At 31.0% G+C, this 18,726-nt stretch overlaps 1 protein-coding gene across 1 annotated transcript in view; it reads left to right on the forward strand.

The window, feature by feature from the left end:
• The first annotated feature begins 3,189 nt into the window (after positions 1–3,189).
• LOC148312844 (uncharacterized) overlaps positions 3,190–18,726 on the forward strand; it is a 41,457-nt gene continuing 25,920 nt past the window's right edge. The window contains exons 1-10 of the mRNA XM_088272640.1: positions 3,190–3,299; positions 3,990–4,218; positions 5,261–5,391; positions 7,351–7,503; positions 9,001–9,104; positions 12,124–12,127; positions 12,761–12,989; positions 13,780–13,910; positions 15,451–15,603; positions 18,362–18,511. Coding sequence (XP_088128766.1) covers positions 3,239–3,299; positions 3,990–4,218; positions 5,261–5,391; positions 7,351–7,503; positions 9,001–9,104; positions 12,124–12,127; positions 12,761–12,989; positions 13,780–13,910; positions 15,451–15,603; positions 18,362–18,511 — 1,345 coding nt within the window. The 5' untranslated portion in view covers positions 3,190–3,238. The remainder of the gene's footprint in view (positions 3,300–3,989; positions 4,219–5,260; positions 5,392–7,350; positions 7,504–9,000; positions 9,105–12,123; positions 12,128–12,760; positions 12,990–13,779; positions 13,911–15,450; positions 15,604–18,361; positions 18,512–18,726) is intronic.

The raw sequence follows: 18,726 nt of genomic DNA on the forward strand, positions 1-18,726 counted from the left end.
ATTTTGTGTGTTTGGATAGTAACAAACTTTAAAATAAATTAAAAATAGGAAACCAAGTTGTGAATTCAATGAACACTGAAAATAATTCAACTAGACAATCAAACAATGATAAAATCTCCCAAAAAAAATATTTTTTTCTCTTACTTGTGTACTATAGTATAAAAAATACTACAACTTAATTCATTTACTAGACATTGTTACTTATACAACATATCATTAGGTATACTTACAATGTGCCTCTCCAAAAAAGGGACTGAGCTCTAGTGCTTGGAGAGGGACTTACACTCAATTGTTATTGTTTGTACTTTAAAGATATTATAATATTTTTTCTTTGTATTATTTTTTGTATGTGTTTTTTATTCAACTAACATGTATATCACGCATTTTTTCAAAATTTTGATATCTTCTTTTATGTGTTCATAATTACATTTTATTTTCAATATTTATCCGCACCGAATAGTGCATGGGGGAATGCATTATTTTAACGCAGTATTATATCGATTGTTAATTACACGAAGGAATGGAAGGCATGATGTAGAGTTGTGGTCCCGTGGTTAGTGTCGCGGACTCTTAAGTCACATTTTCTGGGCTCAAACCCACTCTTCCACAATTTGATACCTATTTCTAATAATGAGCTGCTTAGGCTCACAGAATTAGAATGAAATTGAAATATTTGTGTAAATAATAAAAACACAAATATTTATCTTTAAAAAAATGACTCAGTCTTGCGCTTCGTGTACTAAACCCGAGTAACATTAAGTGCACACTTACCTATATATATAATATAAAATCATTTATTTTTTAAAAGAATTCATTACATATTTTTTTAACAAAGTTATTGTGTAAATACTTGTTAATATAAAATACATACTTATTTGAAAATTAAATAGCACACATATATGTATGTAAATTTAAGTACAATACAAACCAAAGTAATTATACTACATCTTTACAAAGATGAAGAAGACTATGGAAGTCTGGGTATATACAGAACTGGCGACCTTTCATAAGCTGGTTTAAGTGATCATATTATACACGTGTAACATTTAGCTCTCGGAGCAATGCAAGTCCTCGGAGCCATGAATGGTTGAGTTTTGTTGTTGAGTTTTAATCTTAAAAAAATACTCAATAAAAAATAAAAATACAAAAAAATAATAATAGTTCTAAAGTATCAAACATCTTAATGGATTACAAATACAAAAGGTTTGCCATAAATCTATTTTTTATATGATTCCTTATATTTACGATTTAAGATAATTTTATTTAAAAGAAACATGAGAAGTGATAATTTGGTACTTTAAACAATTCTTGTTATGTCCGTCTTGCGTGTTTGTTCTTACAATAAATATAATCAATATAAATGGATGAATACAAGTAGTGGAAAATTTTCAAACATCGTCATTGTTTATAAAAAGTGTTGCTTTATACATCATCGTCATGGTTGTAACAAAAAATCTTCAAAGTTTTAAGCTATTAAGCTTAATGCTTATGAATTATGTAGTTTTGATATCCGATTATAATATAATATATTATATACAATATGATTTCATAATATTTATTTAGTATTAGGGGAGATCAGGCTGAATTGGCGTTTCGTCTAGTTTAAATATCTATTTTGCAAAGTTACTAAAAAAAATATCAGCGATATGTTACTCGTTCTTAGAACAATTGAAAATCTTTCGTAAAACGATTTGTATGGAGTAAACACCTCTATACCTACGCAGGGGCGTGCATTTCGTTTAGGCAGAATAGCAGTGACTATCCTATCTTACCCGCGTGACATATAAAAACGCAACCAGTACCTACCCTACCTTACTAAGTAGTACCTAGCTTACTTTACTACCTACGTCTACTGCCAATTCTAATTAATTATCTGTGCACGCCACTGTACCTACTCGTAGATTTATCTCAGTCGAGTGCACATCTAAAAGAGTAAAATATTTTCATTAATTGATTCGGCAGTCACTTTGTGGTAAAATCTATCCATTTTTAATACATGTTTTACTTAGTAAATACCACTATTTCTTAAAATCTTCTGTGACACGTGTTTCGATGCATTTCGCATCATTTTCCACATACGGTGTTTGAAAATGATGCGGAATGCATCGAAACACGTGTCACAGTAGATTTTAAGAAATAGTGGTATTTACTCAGTAAAACATTTATTAAAAAAAAGAGTAAAATATTTTTAAAAATAAAATAAAATTACAACTTAAAATAAGGATTTTACATTACAAAATATAAAGTTACAGAATGAAGAATGAGCGACAAAATTGATAATAACTGTAAATTTTCGATAAACATTATCGATAAAATTAAGAACGGTGTGTGAGATAGTTTGGACATGTAAAAGGAATGAGTGAAGAAAGAACAGTAAAAAAGATGAGGCGGTTGGCAAAAATAGCAAAGGAAGACCGAGGAAAACTTGGCATTATCAAGTATTTCAAAGACTTGGACGTGGCCAAGAGTCGGAATAATCAGCGGGTATGTATGAGGAGATGCATAAATGCAATTGTTTGAAATATAGCAGTGTGGCGTTCTATTCTCTCTGCCTACCCCAGCGAGGAAGCGACGTGATACTTAATTAATTAGTAAGTTATAAAATTATAGAAAAATATATATATATATTTATTGCCATCCCAGCCGCAGGTCGAGAATAGGTTAAATCGATCATGGCGGCCAACGCAACAGGGTTGGAGACCCAAAAATCCAGATTAAGACCTCTAATGTTCACCTCACCCCACACCCTTACGCCATCAATTCTATAAGAAAAATAACTTCTTTTTTAATGTAATTAAAAGCGAGTGTTTTTGCCTAGAATTTTCACTCACGAATTACATGAAATTATAGTAACCTTAAACATAAAGAGTAAATCCACTCACAAGTAGGCATAGGCTATAAAACTATAAAAGTTGGAGCCTGAGTAAGGACAAGATAAGTGGTGTTGCATAAGCCGAAGCTAGATTTCAGAGTCACTTGGACGTCAGGTAATTTAAAAAAAAATAATTAAAATTTATCGATTCTGTTTTAGAGATTATAATTAATTTAACTAATGATATATACCTAATATTGGTAGACTTACTCAAATCATCCCCGCTTAATTTATTTTAATATAAAACAAATGTATATTAAGTCTGCCTTCAGTGAGTCGGTACCCATCGATAAGGAAATAAAAATTTTAATTCTTTTATTCACCTTGTGAACGAAATCGAGAAGAGTCAAATCGGCAGAACATAATATGTTCAATTTAATATTTGGATTGATTTGTACGACAATCGGTGTATCGGCCATTTCTTTGCGTAAGTACGAACTAATACCTAATATTAAAATTATTTTACAATTATGGATGTCTCAAGTGAGTACATGCGTTTTTGTCAGCCTCCGTAGTGTAATGGTCAGCACGCTCGGCTACCGTACTGGAGGTCCCGGGCTCGATTCGCAGGGGGGTCAAATAAATACAAATGATTTGTTCACTTCATATATTTAATCAATATTACCTTGGACCGGTACCAGAAGCGGAGGGCTGATCACCTTTCCATTATGTGTTAACAATCAAGATAACACTGCGTTTATATGATGCAGTGGCCTATTGCACCATTGGGGTGCGGATAAGGGTTTGAATGAATGAAACTGAGAATATGCATCGTTTTACAAGAACGAAGGTGTAAGTCTCAGCATTCCAGGATAAAAATCCGGCATTTGGCTGGCTTAAGTGACCATTTAGTACACTTGTGTACGGATATTGTTCAGCATAGCGGTAGCTCTTCCTACAGGCATAACCATCGGCAGGTTGGTCCTGCATATAGGAATGTGAAACAATCTATGCCGAGTCTTTGGTAACTATCGCGAACATACAGATCAATGCTCGGGATAATTTCAGGGATTTATGTATATGTTTGTACCATCACTTTTAGTATATATCTTAATAATAAAATAATAAAATATTTTTCAACGTAACAAAGGTAATTTTAAATGACATTTTATTTTAGCAAGTGGGATCCAACGCTGCAGTCTGTCAGACCCAGAGCTAACAGCATGCGTAACAAAATCTGCACAGGCGTTCATATCCGTCATTGGTGACGGTATTCCTGAACTAGGGGTCCCCTCTTTACAACCTTTGGTGGTATCTGACATTAACAAGGACGATTCAGCTTTAAATTTCAAGTTTTTCAATTGCCGTTTGAGGGGGCTTGAAAAAAGTATCATAGATAGCGTAGTGTAAGTATTTTTTTTAGCTTTATAGGAAGTAGGTAATTATAAAGATTGGCAATAGATTTTTTTCCTTACTCTCCTTAGGTTGACTGTGTCCTTATTATAGGTCTCAACATGATATAAAACATCAATCGTTATTTTTACGAGCAGTCACTTATTTTATTTTATTTAAACACATTATAAATATCGTCAAATTTCAATTGTACCGTATATTATAGGTGTCTCAACTTGATATTAAACACCTATCGTTCTTAATTTATTATTAGATTAAAACCAATATTTTTAGCTTTTCCACTTTTTTATTTGACCAGCGACCGGGTTTCGTCGTTACCGACATCATCAGACTGGTCGTTCCTATCGTTCTTTTTTAAAGACCTATCGTTCTTTTTTATGATTGATAATTCAGATACAATGTTATTAGCATGTGTTTTTGAACGTATGCTGTCCAATTTAATCGACCAGTTTTCAGAATGGCTACTAGAACTTGTTCACCATATGAAGCCTGCTCATGGTACAACCTTAATTAGTCCCTTGTCGGATATTAGTATAAATCTGAAAATGGTTTTACAACATTTTGAGTGTGTCGAAATACTTGCTCACAAAATCTGGATTATCTCCAATTACAGGAGTTATTTTCTTTTTTTTTGACATCTCATCAAAGATTAAGAAGAATATGGAAGTCTACGCATTTACGGGGCTGACGACCGTCACAAACCAGTATCACTTAAACCAGTCTTTGACGGTCGTCAGCCCCGTAAATGCCCAGACTTCCATATTCTTCTTTATCTTTGATGAGATGTCAAAAATTAATATGAAAATGGTTTTCATCAAACTTGCAGACTCAGGTATTATCATTAACTAATACCTACATGGAAGGCCACGTTTTTATCAAAGTCGATAACACCTAGTCCAAAAGATTCAGATATCACAAGGCTAATCTTGTCTTTTTTCACTGATTTTTATCTCTTGAGAGTAGTTCATTAGCCATCATCCAACATTTTTCAAGAGCAAACACATATTCAATTGTATTTTATTTTTCTTTTCCTAGAATAAATCAAAATAAATCAAAAATTACGGTTACATTTACACACACTGGACAAATGGATGCAGACTATTCTGTTAACGGACGCCTTCTTATTTTTCCAGTTAGCGGAGAAGGAAAAAGTACAACAACTTTGGGTAATTGTCACACAAACATATCTTTCGAACTTAAATAAACGACTCCAAAATCCATATTCCATTCAAATTTTATATTTTGAAGTATAATATTTGGTGTAAATATAGCAGTAGATGATTAATTACATATAGATTTGATTTTAACTATTTGGAAAACACGATTTTTAAAATATAAAAATAAAACCTGTGTCAAAACGGCTTTTCAGATTATTAATGCAAAAATTACTTGTTTTAAGAACTACGGACGTTCTTAAAAGGTGATGATAAAAAAATCTGTTTTTATATTTTAAGTTTTACGTATTTCTTATGTACAATTATTTCTTTTAGATTTTTTATATTTCGTCCGCCTCCGTAGTGTAATGGTCAGCACGCTCGGCTACCGTTCTGGAGGTCCCGGGTTCGATTCCCAGGGGGGTCAAATAAATATAAGTGATTTTTTCACTCAATTATTTATTCCATATTACCCAGGACTGGTACCTGAAGCGGAAGGCTGATCACCTTTCCTTCATGTGTTAACGATCAAGATAACACTGCGATTATATGATGCAGTGCCCTATGCACCATTGGGGTGCGGATAAGGGTTTTAATAATAATAATTTCTTTTGTATAAATTCTTAGGTAATGCTAATACTATTAAACTGGATGTCCAATTTGAGTTCGGTTTTTTTATTCAGACGAGAACTGACGCTGGCAGTTCTAGACGTAGACATTATTAGCAGTGGACGTTCTAGATGTAGTGAACCTGATTGCTTGTAAAAAAATCAAACATGATTAAGGCTCTTAAGAGCCATGCGAAGTATGTAACCTAGCCAAGAAAAAAGCCTTTTCTTGACAACAGTTGTGACCATGGGTTGCTGCGTCCTACGGCGTATTTCAAGTCAAACCAACGCACGCCTAAAATTCTTCGCAGGCATCTATTCTCAATGCCGTTTTACGGCTGCTCTATACACTTGTAAAGTGCCATGTCCCAGACCCATGTAAAAGAATAGGAACAATGCAGATACTAAAGAATATGAACTATAATAATCGCGCTTTTAGCTTCAGTATAGAATTCTCACCCTAATCCTTAACATTGATGTATATTATATAAAAAAATAATTTTTCGGGATTTACTTTGCGGTAAGACATGATGATATTATTAAAGAAAACACTTGTTTTTTTACCACTTGAGTTTATTTTTGTGACGGCTAGTTTCGAAAGCTAGGCTTCCATCTTCAGGTCTAAATGTAGTCTACATTGATGACTAGTTTCGGAAGCTAGGCTTCCATCTTCAGGTCTAAATGTAGTCTACATTGATGACTAGTTTCGGAAGCTAGGCTTCCATCTTCAGGTCTAAATGTAGTCTACCTGAAGATGGAAGCTTAGCTTCCGAAACTAGTCGACCAACAAAAATAAACTCAAGTGGTAAAAAAACAAGTGTTTTCATTAATAATATCTAAAAAAAAATATTAATTTAATATTTTTTTAATGTATTTCTTAATTCCAATGTGTCCATATTTACCGGGTTTTACAAACAGGTTTTCGACTCCACGGCGAATACGTTTATATTTTTATTTTATTTTACTCGGTTAGCACCACTATTTATTAAAATCTATTGTGACACGCGTTTCGATTCATTAAAAATCACCATAAAACACCATATTTAAAAAATACACAAATACAAATATATTCTTTATTGAAAATAATTGCTGAAATGATATTTTTAGAGTAAAATATTAAACTCCGTGAGTTGTTTTAAATTACAATTCTACCAAGTAAAAACCAATATTTTTTAAATCTATGTGAGACATGTGTTTCGATGCATTCAGCGTCATAATAAAAAATCTGCATCAAAATACGCGTCACGATAGATTTTTATAAAAAGTGGTATTTACCAAATAATATTTAAATTAAAAATAGGTAGATATTACCTGAAATAAACTGCCGAATCATCAATCAAGATGTATTTTATGTTTATTTTAGTTGACACGCAGATAGAATTCAATTTTTTTTACGATGAAGTTAAGGGAAGCGATGGAAAGACGTACTGGAAAATAAACAAATACAAAATGAACAATGATCCCAAAGAAGTTATTTTTGACTTTACGAATTTATTTAATGGAAACAAAGTATTGGGTAAGTTTTATCTAAATTTTCTTAATAATTTTCAACAATAAAATCTACAAAAGACCTTTGATTTTTCGATTAAAAAGATGTAAGAAGTTTTACGAAATTCTTTCAATAAAAAAAAATTAATTTTTATAAATTATTGGAAATAAACAAAAATCTTTATTTTCCTAATTTAAGGTGAAGTGTGCAAGCTTCTGCGGTTCATTTGATAAATATATTATTTGAAATATTAACTAATTAAGTAACCTACTATCACGCGGCTTCCCCGCAGGAGTAGGCAGAATGAATAGAATGCAACACCAATCTGTCATTACAACCTATCTTCGCCTTTTCCACATCCATGCATCTACTAACACATACCCGCCGCTTATTCCAACTCTTGATCTGACCGCTTAAAAGTATTTAAAATTCTTAATCATTCTTAGATTTCTTCGATCTTCCACTGCTCCAATAATCAAACACTGTTAGTTGTTTTACTATTCTTTGTTCCGCCCGCCTCCTTGATGTAGAGTGGATGGTAGCGTGTTTCGCTACCGTCTGTAGGTTTCGGGTTTGATTCCCAGGGGTGAGGTGAAAATAAGTATTGAGGGATTTTACACTGTAATAGTTATTTGATATTACCCTGAACTGGTCCTTGAATCTCAGAAGTGATTACCTTGCCTCTATGTAAGTATCGATTAAGATAACACTGCTTCAATACGATGCAGTGCCCTATGCACTTTCGGATGTGGATAAGAGTTAAAAGAAGAAGAAGAAGATTATTTCTTCACTCCGATTCACATGGCCACACCATCTCAACACTCCTTTCTTAGTTTTATCGACAATCCTTATCTCAGCCTTGGATTATTTTCTTATATCACATTTATTGTTTCGGCATTAACTTTGTGGTAAGACATGTTACAATAATTAAAGAAAACACTTCGTTTTTTACCACTTGAGTTTAATTATAGACTACATGTTTCAGAAGCTAAACTTCCATCATTCAGGTCTGTATTTATAGAACAATTTTATATTTTATATTTTATATTTTAGTTATTATACAGACCTGAATGATGGAAGTTTAGCTTCTGAAACATGTAGTCTATAATTAAACTCAAGTGGTAAAAAACGAAGTGTTTTCTTTAATTATTCTTATATCACCATCCAAACATTTATCATACAACGTTTTGCCGCATATTCATTTGAGAGAACGCATTTTGACTGCATTTAGTGAAATTGAAATACAGTTAAAAATCAAAATAAGAACATAATATTTACTAAATAAAATTTACTTATTTTTTTAAATTTATATTGAAAGTTACGTATTTTGTTATTTTTTAAATTTGAAGCGAAATATAAATTACTCATCGGGAATATTATATATGTGACTTATATATGTAATATGTATTAAAAAAAAGCAATTACCTCTGAATTTTTTTTCAATTATTTGCTGCAATACTCTCTTCAGTTGACTCCTTTATATTTTGTGGTTTGTATATTATATAAAAAAGTTGTTTTTTACAGCGGAAGGTATAATCAAATTCGCCAACGAGAATTGGAGGGAAATCTTTGATCAACTGGGAGGACCCGCTGTTACAGCAATTACCGGCAAAATTGCCGAAATTTTAGTAAATATATTTTCGAAATTACCCATTGAAGAAATGTTTCTACCTTAAAAATAATACTTTAAATAAATCGTTTTTTTAAATACTGATTCAATTAGAATGTAAAAATAATTTTATGACTAAATGTTATTTTTATGTTTAGTACCGATAAAATTTCGTATTGGTTTTAAAATTCGAAATAAAAAATTAAAGGAAAATTAAAGATTTTATCACAAAAGTTAATAATTATTAAAAACAATATTTTATTTAATAAAAATATTTGTCAGGTTTCAGTGGTTTTAAATCTTAAAATAAAATTCAGTATTTTGTGAATAGGGCTAACAGGAATATTATTGACATACGTGGCAACATGACTCGTATTCCACCACATTTATTGATATTATCGATTCCAGATTTTTTTTATAAAATGGCATCAAAACTTTCATACATTTTAATTTACATATAAATTATACTATTTTAAAATACTAACTGAAAAAATAAAGGACTAAATGGATTATCTTGGAACTATTTATTTTTTAAAACCTATTGTTTTCTATTTACATACCATTTTTTTAAATTATTATTTGGACTAAAAACAGCAACATATGTAAAACAAAACATTAAAAGATAAACATTCAACAAGCCAATTATAGTTAACCACAGAAACATAAAGATAAGTACAAAATATTTAGTGTAGATCTAGCAAATGAAAACACATATGAGAGAAAATGTGCATGTGTATTAATGGCTTTTCAATAACACAATGGTATGCGCATGTGAAGAGAAAGGAGCCATTCAGATTCCTATGCATTGCATTTCACGGCCAACCCCAAGGTATACGACTTCCGGGCAGACTACTAAAGAGATGGATTGTCAGATGGGAATCAACGCACGAGGCTTATTCCTCTTAAAAATTGGCCACAAAGCCTAAACCAAAAAGATGAAGAAGAGGGATATGGTTTTTCATTAGTAGAACGTTAATTATTTTTTGTAACCTTTACCTGGAACCAATAGCGCATAAGGCACTGCTTCGAATAGAATTAGTGACTATCCCTGCACTTCAAATACCAATCCAGTAGGTAATGTTAAATTTAATATAATGTTTTAATCATTTATATCATTTTAACCCCCTGGGAATTAAACCTAAGATCTTCAGCAAGTCACCCAAACATATTAATTACTACACTACCGAGGCGGACAGGAGATTTTTTGTATAAAGTTATGTTTTATTAAATCAGCCAAATGCCAGGTCGTAAGCTCTAGGGTGCTTATACATCCAGCTTCTTTCATATAAAAAAATGTTTTCATCTCAAGTAGAGTGATTTATTTTCACATCGTTAATAGGTTTCAACGTTTCTACATCAATATTGTAGAATGTTTGCTCAATATTTTATGTCGTTGGATAAAAAAGTCATAAGTAATTGATATTTTAAACAAAATAACTAGTTTTTAGACTCGATGACGTGTTTTTGGATTTACCCTTTTAAATAAAGATACAAGATTCAGTGTGCACATGTATTTTGTCCTTGAACAATGAATATACACTCCAAACATTTAAGGCATTAACACTAAAATGACCGAAATAGTAATTTGAAATGACACAAAGAAAAGAGCGTTGTTGAAAATAATCACTTAATAATTAAATATTTTTTATTGTAAAATATTTTTATCTGTAGAACTGTGGACTTGACTTTCACAGGTCCCAGGATCGAGTCCCTGAGATGGTTGTAATTTTTTTCATAGGTATAATTATTAAAATTGTAATTATTTCTTCTTTTAATTTCCTATTTTTGGCAACTATAAAAAAATCTATTAACTCTTATCAGCACCCAATAGGGCAGTGCACCAAATTGTTGAAATGTAAATTTGATTATTATATAAAGGCAAAGTGATCAGTCCTTTATTGGACATCGGTGCCACAAACCAAGCTACGACACAAAATACCGAACCATCTTTTAATGGAATAGAAAGTGTTGACGATAATCAACAGCCCTGCTTCTCCTACGAGTTTTACGTGGTTTCCTCCCAACAATGAGCAAACACTGAGAAGTTCCTGATTGGCCCACACTAGATCATCCCTCCTGTTCCCAACACAGATTAAAATAAAACATGTTTTTTAAGCTAGAAGAAACCAGAATCTACTTGATGATTAATAAACCTTGATAAAAATACAATGTGACTAAAAGAATATTTTTGTCAACTATTTTTGTCCTTTTGAACTTTACAGTTATTACCGTATCATATTTGCGTGCAGTCATTAAAAATTGGGTCCCTAATACATAATAATAATACATAAATCTTTTTTAGAGAATGAAAATACTTCAATATATTTCTTCTTGGGGTATTTTTGTATATAATCTTAAATCTGAAATTAATTTGCAAAAAACATCATTTGGGCAGTTAGCGGTCAAAGAATATCAATGTTGTTTTTTGCTGATGAAGTGTTAATTGTATGCAAAACGTGTTGCTTTAACTACTTATATAGCTTAATACGACTGAATTTGTTTGTTTTTTTTTAATATAACTTCTCTATATATATGTGTGGTAACCAAAAATATTCTTATTTATTTTCTTTCCACGCGAAATTAAGAGTGATACGACCGAGAAGAAATGATTGGTTTAATTTTGGTATTTGTTTGTTTGGCAATTGGAGGATTAGGGGGTTCTTTGCGTAAGTATTAAAAATAGTTTTTTTATACTTCCGCATATATACAAAAAATGTTTTTATGCTTACGCAAAAATATATATGGATTTACTCATACATACAAAACTTGAAGAAAATGAGAAAAATTTTCCCTACGTAAATAGTATTTTATGTTAAGCTTATGCACACCTATACTTACATATGCGAAAATATTTCATGTTTCTTATTACACCCATTAAAAAAAACACACAAAATATATTTCAAGTTTTAATTTACATACTTACGCGTACAAAAAATGTATACCTACATACGAATTTATAAACCAAAATACTTACTGGTAAATATAAAGGATTTTTTTCACTCCATATTTGTTCAATACTGAATTTTTATTGTTTTCAGTTTTGTGAACCTTTTAATTATTGAACCTTTTAAACTAGAAAAAAAGTAATGAGAATGTTGAACGTCAGAAAGTGAAGATAGTTATTTAGCATCCTTGGGTACATAGTCAGATTATCTAGTCAAATATGTCACATCTAGCACATCTGGATCGAATTGTTAAGGTCGCATAGCTAGCAAACACACTGAAGAATTTTAATTATTTAAACACACTTAAAAAATACATAAACTACCAAAGGCAGCTATTTTATGATACTATTTAAGTGTCGGGTTGTGGTCCCGTGGTTAGTGTCGCGGGGTCAAAGTTTCTCGGTTCGAACCCGCTCTACCACAATTTGATATTTATTTCTAATAATGAGCCGCTTAGCCTCACAGAAACAGTTTGAAATTGAAATATTTGTGTAAATAATAAACACACAAATATTTCTCTTTAAAAAAAACGCTGGATTTTAATAGAAAAAATAAAAGGTCAAAGGGGGCCACACTTTACCAATGACCTAAACTGAGGCTTAAGTTATTAAGAAAAACATTTTGTATTTTTTTACTAATTATGCTGCCTGAAATAATAAGAACATTGTTTTGTTATCAAACAATTTTCCGATAGTCAAAAAACCACATCATCTGGATACCATTTTTCCAGCTAGTGGGATCCATCGCTGCAGTCTATCAGACCCAGATTTAACGGCCTGCGCTACAAAAGCTGCGCAGGCATTCCTATCCTCCATCGGTAAGGGTATTCCAGAGCTAGGGGTGCCCTCGTTACAACCCTTGAGAGTCCAAGATAGCAAGAACAGCGACCCTATTCTAAACTTCAAGTTTGTTAATAACCATATAACCGGATTGGAAAAAAGTGTATTTGACAATGTAAAGTAAGTACATTGATTTCATAGGCAAAATTTTCATTTTGGCACAATTATGTGTTGCATATATAATACATCTTTTTCTTCTTCTTCATCTTGTTGTAAGCCTTGTGGCCTGTTTTTAAGAGGGATTAGCCTCCTGCGATATCGATTCCCAGCTATCGACCTATCTCTTTGGTGGTCTGCCCGCGAGTCGTCTACCAAGGGGTTGGCCGTACAGTGCGATGTGGGAGAGTCTGGATGGTTGCATTCTCCTCACATGCGCATACCATTGTCTCATTCGTTGCTTTCCCCACCTAACGACATCTTTGATCTAGCACATTTCCCTGATCCTGGCGTTTTAATACATACATATATAAATTAAACTGGTCCTGGTTCCTTCTCTTGTGTATGGAAAAAGAGCATGAAGTTGGCAAAAGAAGGATGAAAGTAAATCGATTGTACAAGGATGTATGATAAATGTTCGAATGGTGATATAAGAAAATAATGCAAGCCTGAAAAAGCATCATCGATAAAATTAAGGAAGGTTTGTTATGATGGTTTGGGGATGTGGAACGAATGAGTGGGGAAAGAAAGGTAAAAATTTAAAACGTGAATGTAGTTGGAAGTAGCAAGAAAAATAGAAAGCGGCAGAAAACTTGATCATGAAAGAAAACATTATCATGATGATAAAAATTTCATGGGTTAGTTAGTTAGTTAGATATATCAAAATAACTATTGTAAAAAAAATAGTAATTAATATATTTACCCATGTTAGGTGATTAGTCGTATAAAAATAATTCCAATTTGATGTTTTTAGAATTGATCAGCACAAGAAAAAAATAACAGTCACATTTACGGACACTGGAACAATGCACTCCGACTATTCTGCTGATGGACGTCTCCTCATACTTCCAGTCACCGGAGATGGGAAAAGTTCCATCACATTTTGTAAGATTTTTTTGATCCAACAAAAGATGGTTACTAGTTCCATCTCATCAAATAAAGCAGCCAATCCTCGAAACGAGTCAAGCTTTTAGTCGATTTAATGAAACCCTTATCTGCACCCCAATGGTGCATAGGGCACTGTTTCATACAAACACAGTGTTATCTTGACCGTTTATACATGAAAGAAAGGTGATTAGCCCTCCACTTCAGTTACCAGTCCAGGGTAATATTGAATAAATATTACAGTGAAAAAATCACTTATATTTATTTGACCCCCCCCCCTGGGAATCGAACCCGAGACCTCCAGAACGGTAGCTGAGCGCGCTGACCATTATACTACGGAGGCGGACAATATTTTTTTTAGTCAATACCCAAAATATAATTGAGTTTTGTTTCTGATATTGACCGACGTTATTTTACGGAAGTTATCAGAGATAGTACAAACGTATACGATTTAACAAGAACATCATTATAACCCTAGACCACAGAACTTGTCTCAATGTACCTTAATACGGGACTGTTGTAAAATATACGACGATAAGAAAAACTCACATTTTACCTAAAATGTTAACTTATAACATTTCAAAACAAGTTTTAAATAAAGATTTTTAACATGTTTTTTAAGAGCTTTGTACAAAATACGAATATAAAATATAGGTAAAAAAACTAAAGTACATACATGCTATTTGTCACTACATTGTTTATACGTAGGCTTGCCAGATTTCTGAAATGTTCGACAGGAACACCATAATGCCCCCAGCGTAAAGTACAACGAAATAAATGAGAAAGTAATTATACTAAATAATACGTCACGGTAAATTATTTTTAGACTTTTTGTCATCTATAGTCAAATGAAATTTATTAAGTGAAGTAAACCGATTGAGACGCAGGAATTTTGTCTTACAACCGGGACTGTCCCGGTCTAAGCGGGACGTCTGGCAAGCCAATTTATGTGCATGGCTTCGGTGCTTCCCACAGACTGAATGTCTATCGTAAATTTTACGAATGTCCCGTAATATAGGGTTAAAATCGTCCACAGTCTTCTATGAAGATTGAATCCTGGGACCTCCTGGTGTGATAAAGTAAGCAGTTAGTGATTTTTCACACCATGCTCCTCCCATGTAGACTTAAAATGAAATTCTACATACTTGCATCCATCGTCAACTGTCCACATGGGGTTTAAAGACTTGAGTCGTTTATTCGAATACTGGAAGATGTACTAGTATAGTTTATTATTTTGACTGACTGATTTTTTCGTATGTTTTGAATATAACTTATAAAATAATGAGAGAGTGAACTATTATATTACCAAAAATTATTTATAGATTTGGCATTTAATTTGAAAAACTCCATTTTAATTTATAAATTAAATGTTAATATCAAACACCGATTTTTAGAATCTACTAAATTTTATTTTACTGTTTCGCCTTTTTATGGCATCAATTCAGTAGACTCAGTGTTTGATTTTAACATTTAACATATTTTTTAACAAAAATTAACAAAAACAAAACAAAAAATTAATGAAATATTCTTGTCATTTCAGTTGATATCCAATACGTTTTTAAATTTCATTACGATGTGGTTAAAGAGAGCGATGGAAAAACGTATTGGAAAATAAAGCATCACCATGTGAACTACAATATTAAGGATGTTAATTTTCAATTCAGTAATTTATTCAATGGCAACCAAGAATTGGGTAAGGTTCAAATTTGAATTATTTTATTTATAATAATATCGTCAGCTACCATAGGGTAGTAACCATCCTAGAGCCTCGGGTTCTATTCCCAGAAAAATCAAAATAATACAATTTTAGTTGTGTCAAAATCTTTATTCTCAAATCTGGGTTTCTCCACTTGTAATAGATACGTGAGAATTATATGATATATGTATATTATATGATATACGGCAGGCACCGTGGCGTAGTCGGGTAGACACTCGATTGCGAAATGCGGGTTCGATTCCCGCCAATGGCTTAATAAATTCAAAGAATATTCATGTTCATTGGTATGGGTGTTTGAATTGTATTTTTCACATTTACTTTCCCTTTCCTAACTATCCTACCTGCAAAAAAGCCTCTAAAATAGAAGTTTTGCGGGTTATTCTTATAAAAAATGTGTGATTTCCAATAATATAAGAATTATGGTTGACAATCATAAGTAGAATACTCCCTGTAAATACTAAGACTTTCATATTCTTCTTCATCTCTGATAAGATCTTAAAATGTAATTAAGGATCACTGTTATACCCTATGAACCATCTTGGATCAGTGAATATGGATAAAAAAAATAGTTAAATGTGTAACATAATATATACTAACGTACTTGCAACATTAATTTATTTCGTCTTTTTTCTCTTATACGAGTATGATGCTAATAAAGCAACAATAATATGTTTTTATTAGATTTATATTATCCACTGACACTTCGTGATGGAATTGCATTTTTAATTTATTATTAGATTAAAACCAATATTTTTAGCTTTTCCACTTTTTTATTTGACCAGCGACCGGGTTTCGTCGTTACCGACATCATCAGACTGGGGGACCCCCAGTCTGATGATGTCGGTAACGACGAAACCCGGTCGCTGGTCAAATAAAAAAAGTGGAAAAGCTAAAAATATTGGTTTTAATCTAATAATAAAATATGTTTTTATCTTAAGATAGATTCATAAATCCTAACAAAGTCCACAAATTATATTCCTTTAACGTCATAATTGCGCTTTTTCAAATAATTTAATTTGCTGTATAAATTAAATGTAGTTTAACACACAAATGTACTTTTTCATATAAATTATTAATAACCTTCTAGTACAATTAACTTCCTAAAACATTGAGATAAGTAACGCATCGGAGAAAACAAACGTTATAGAGGGTGCATGTTTTTTTACTTTATAGAGGGTGCATTTAAATTTTAATTTAATGACTCATTTCGGTCATTTTAGCTGGTTAAAATGTAAAAATATAATTTAAAACTTTAACCCCTTATAACGTTCCCTTCGATAACGCGGTACCTATCTCAACGTTATGGGGGAGTTTACTGTATATTTAAGACCAAGACTGAACACCCTACCTTCTTGCAATCTTTATACACCTGTTTAACGTCCACTATTCTGTCCACTTAAAATCATCCAGATTCCAAAGCCGGTATAATGGTGAACGTTACACAATTGTATAAAGTGATCACATAAGCCAGCTAAATGACGAATGCTGAGACTTCCATATTCTATGACTATTAAAAAGAGTAAATGTTTCATTTCAGTTGAGACCTAAATATCAAATAATGCTTTTATCAAAAGAAATGTATTCCTAGATCCAAAATAACTGCTTTAAGCACAAAATACTAAATTATTCTTTTAATTTTTATTTGAAGCACTTACTTTGTGATTTTCCATTTTATAATTAAAATGTAACTTCGTTTTAAAATCACTATATAACTTAATTATAATATCTATAGGTTTCGAAGCAAACCGCTTCTCTTGATAAAGAAGTGATTAGCTTCGAAACCGGTAGACATTACAATAAAGTTATAATAAAAGATTTTTAGTGATTTTAAAACAAAGTTACATTTTAATTACGATTATATTTTAATTGTGCTTAGAAATTTCTAACTTTAATTTAATTTAAATTTCTAATTTAATTATGTTATAGGAAAATATTTGTAGTGATTTTAAAACACAGTTATTTTTTAATTATAAATTGTTATCAAACACACTCTTTATATATATATATATATATATATATATATATATATATATATATATATATATATATATATATATATATATATATATATATATATATATATATATATATATATATATATATATATATATATATATATATATATATATATATATATATATATATATATATATATATATATATATATATATATATATATATATATATATATATATATATATGACTTTTGTTTTATAACATAAGCTTATTTATTTCATTTCTTTAAATCGTTATCAATGATGAATCGGTTTTACATATTTTGGTTTTTTATTTGTGTAAAACACAAGTAATAATACAAAAAATATAATTATTTATTCACCAGATTTATTAATACGTATACGAAATCATATACAATATACAATTTTCTTACGTATACAAAAAAAAGATGCTTCATCTCAACTTGAGATACCTGTAATGGGTAACACATTGGGATTAACTATTTTATAATTTAAAAAGTAACTTTGTTATAAAATAACTGATTTCAACAAAAAATATTTTTTCAATTTTAAAATTAATAAAATTTTAAAACTCTCCTTATCATTCATTTTGTTTTTTTTTTAATAATATTCACTTTGTGTAATACCACTTTTTATACACAAAGTGAACGATGAATGAAAAGGAGAGTGTTATATTACCAAACCACAAAGTTAAAAATGCTTTTAATATACTAAATATATTGAATCAAAGTTTATTAGTAATTATTTATTTGTTACAGCGGACATTCTTCTCAAATTTGCCAACGAAAATTGGAGGGATATTATCAGCCAACTAGGAGGTCCAGTCATAAAAAATATTACCGACAAAATTGCCGAAATTATTACAAACTTATTTTCTAATATACCCATTGAAGATATGTTCCAACCTTAAATTTTTGTGATAGCTCTGTTCCTAATGATTGAATTTGAAAAATATATAAACGAAGAAATAAAATTTCGCATTCTTATTATATCGTATTCGCATGATTTTTATATCGATATTTTAATTAAAGCTACAAAAATTAAATTAGGAAAAGAAAAAAGATAACATTTGAATAAATTTACGTTCAATTACTAATATTTAGATTTGTACAATTATTGGGTC

Source organism: Brachycentrus maculatus, unplaced genomic scaffold (genome assembly GCF_059751285.1).
Source record: "Brachycentrus maculatus isolate JH-2025_06_01 unplaced genomic scaffold, ASM5975128v1 h1tg000031l, whole genome shotgun sequence".
Taxonomy (NCBI): domain Eukaryota; kingdom Metazoa; phylum Arthropoda; class Insecta; order Trichoptera; family Brachycentridae; genus Brachycentrus; species Brachycentrus maculatus.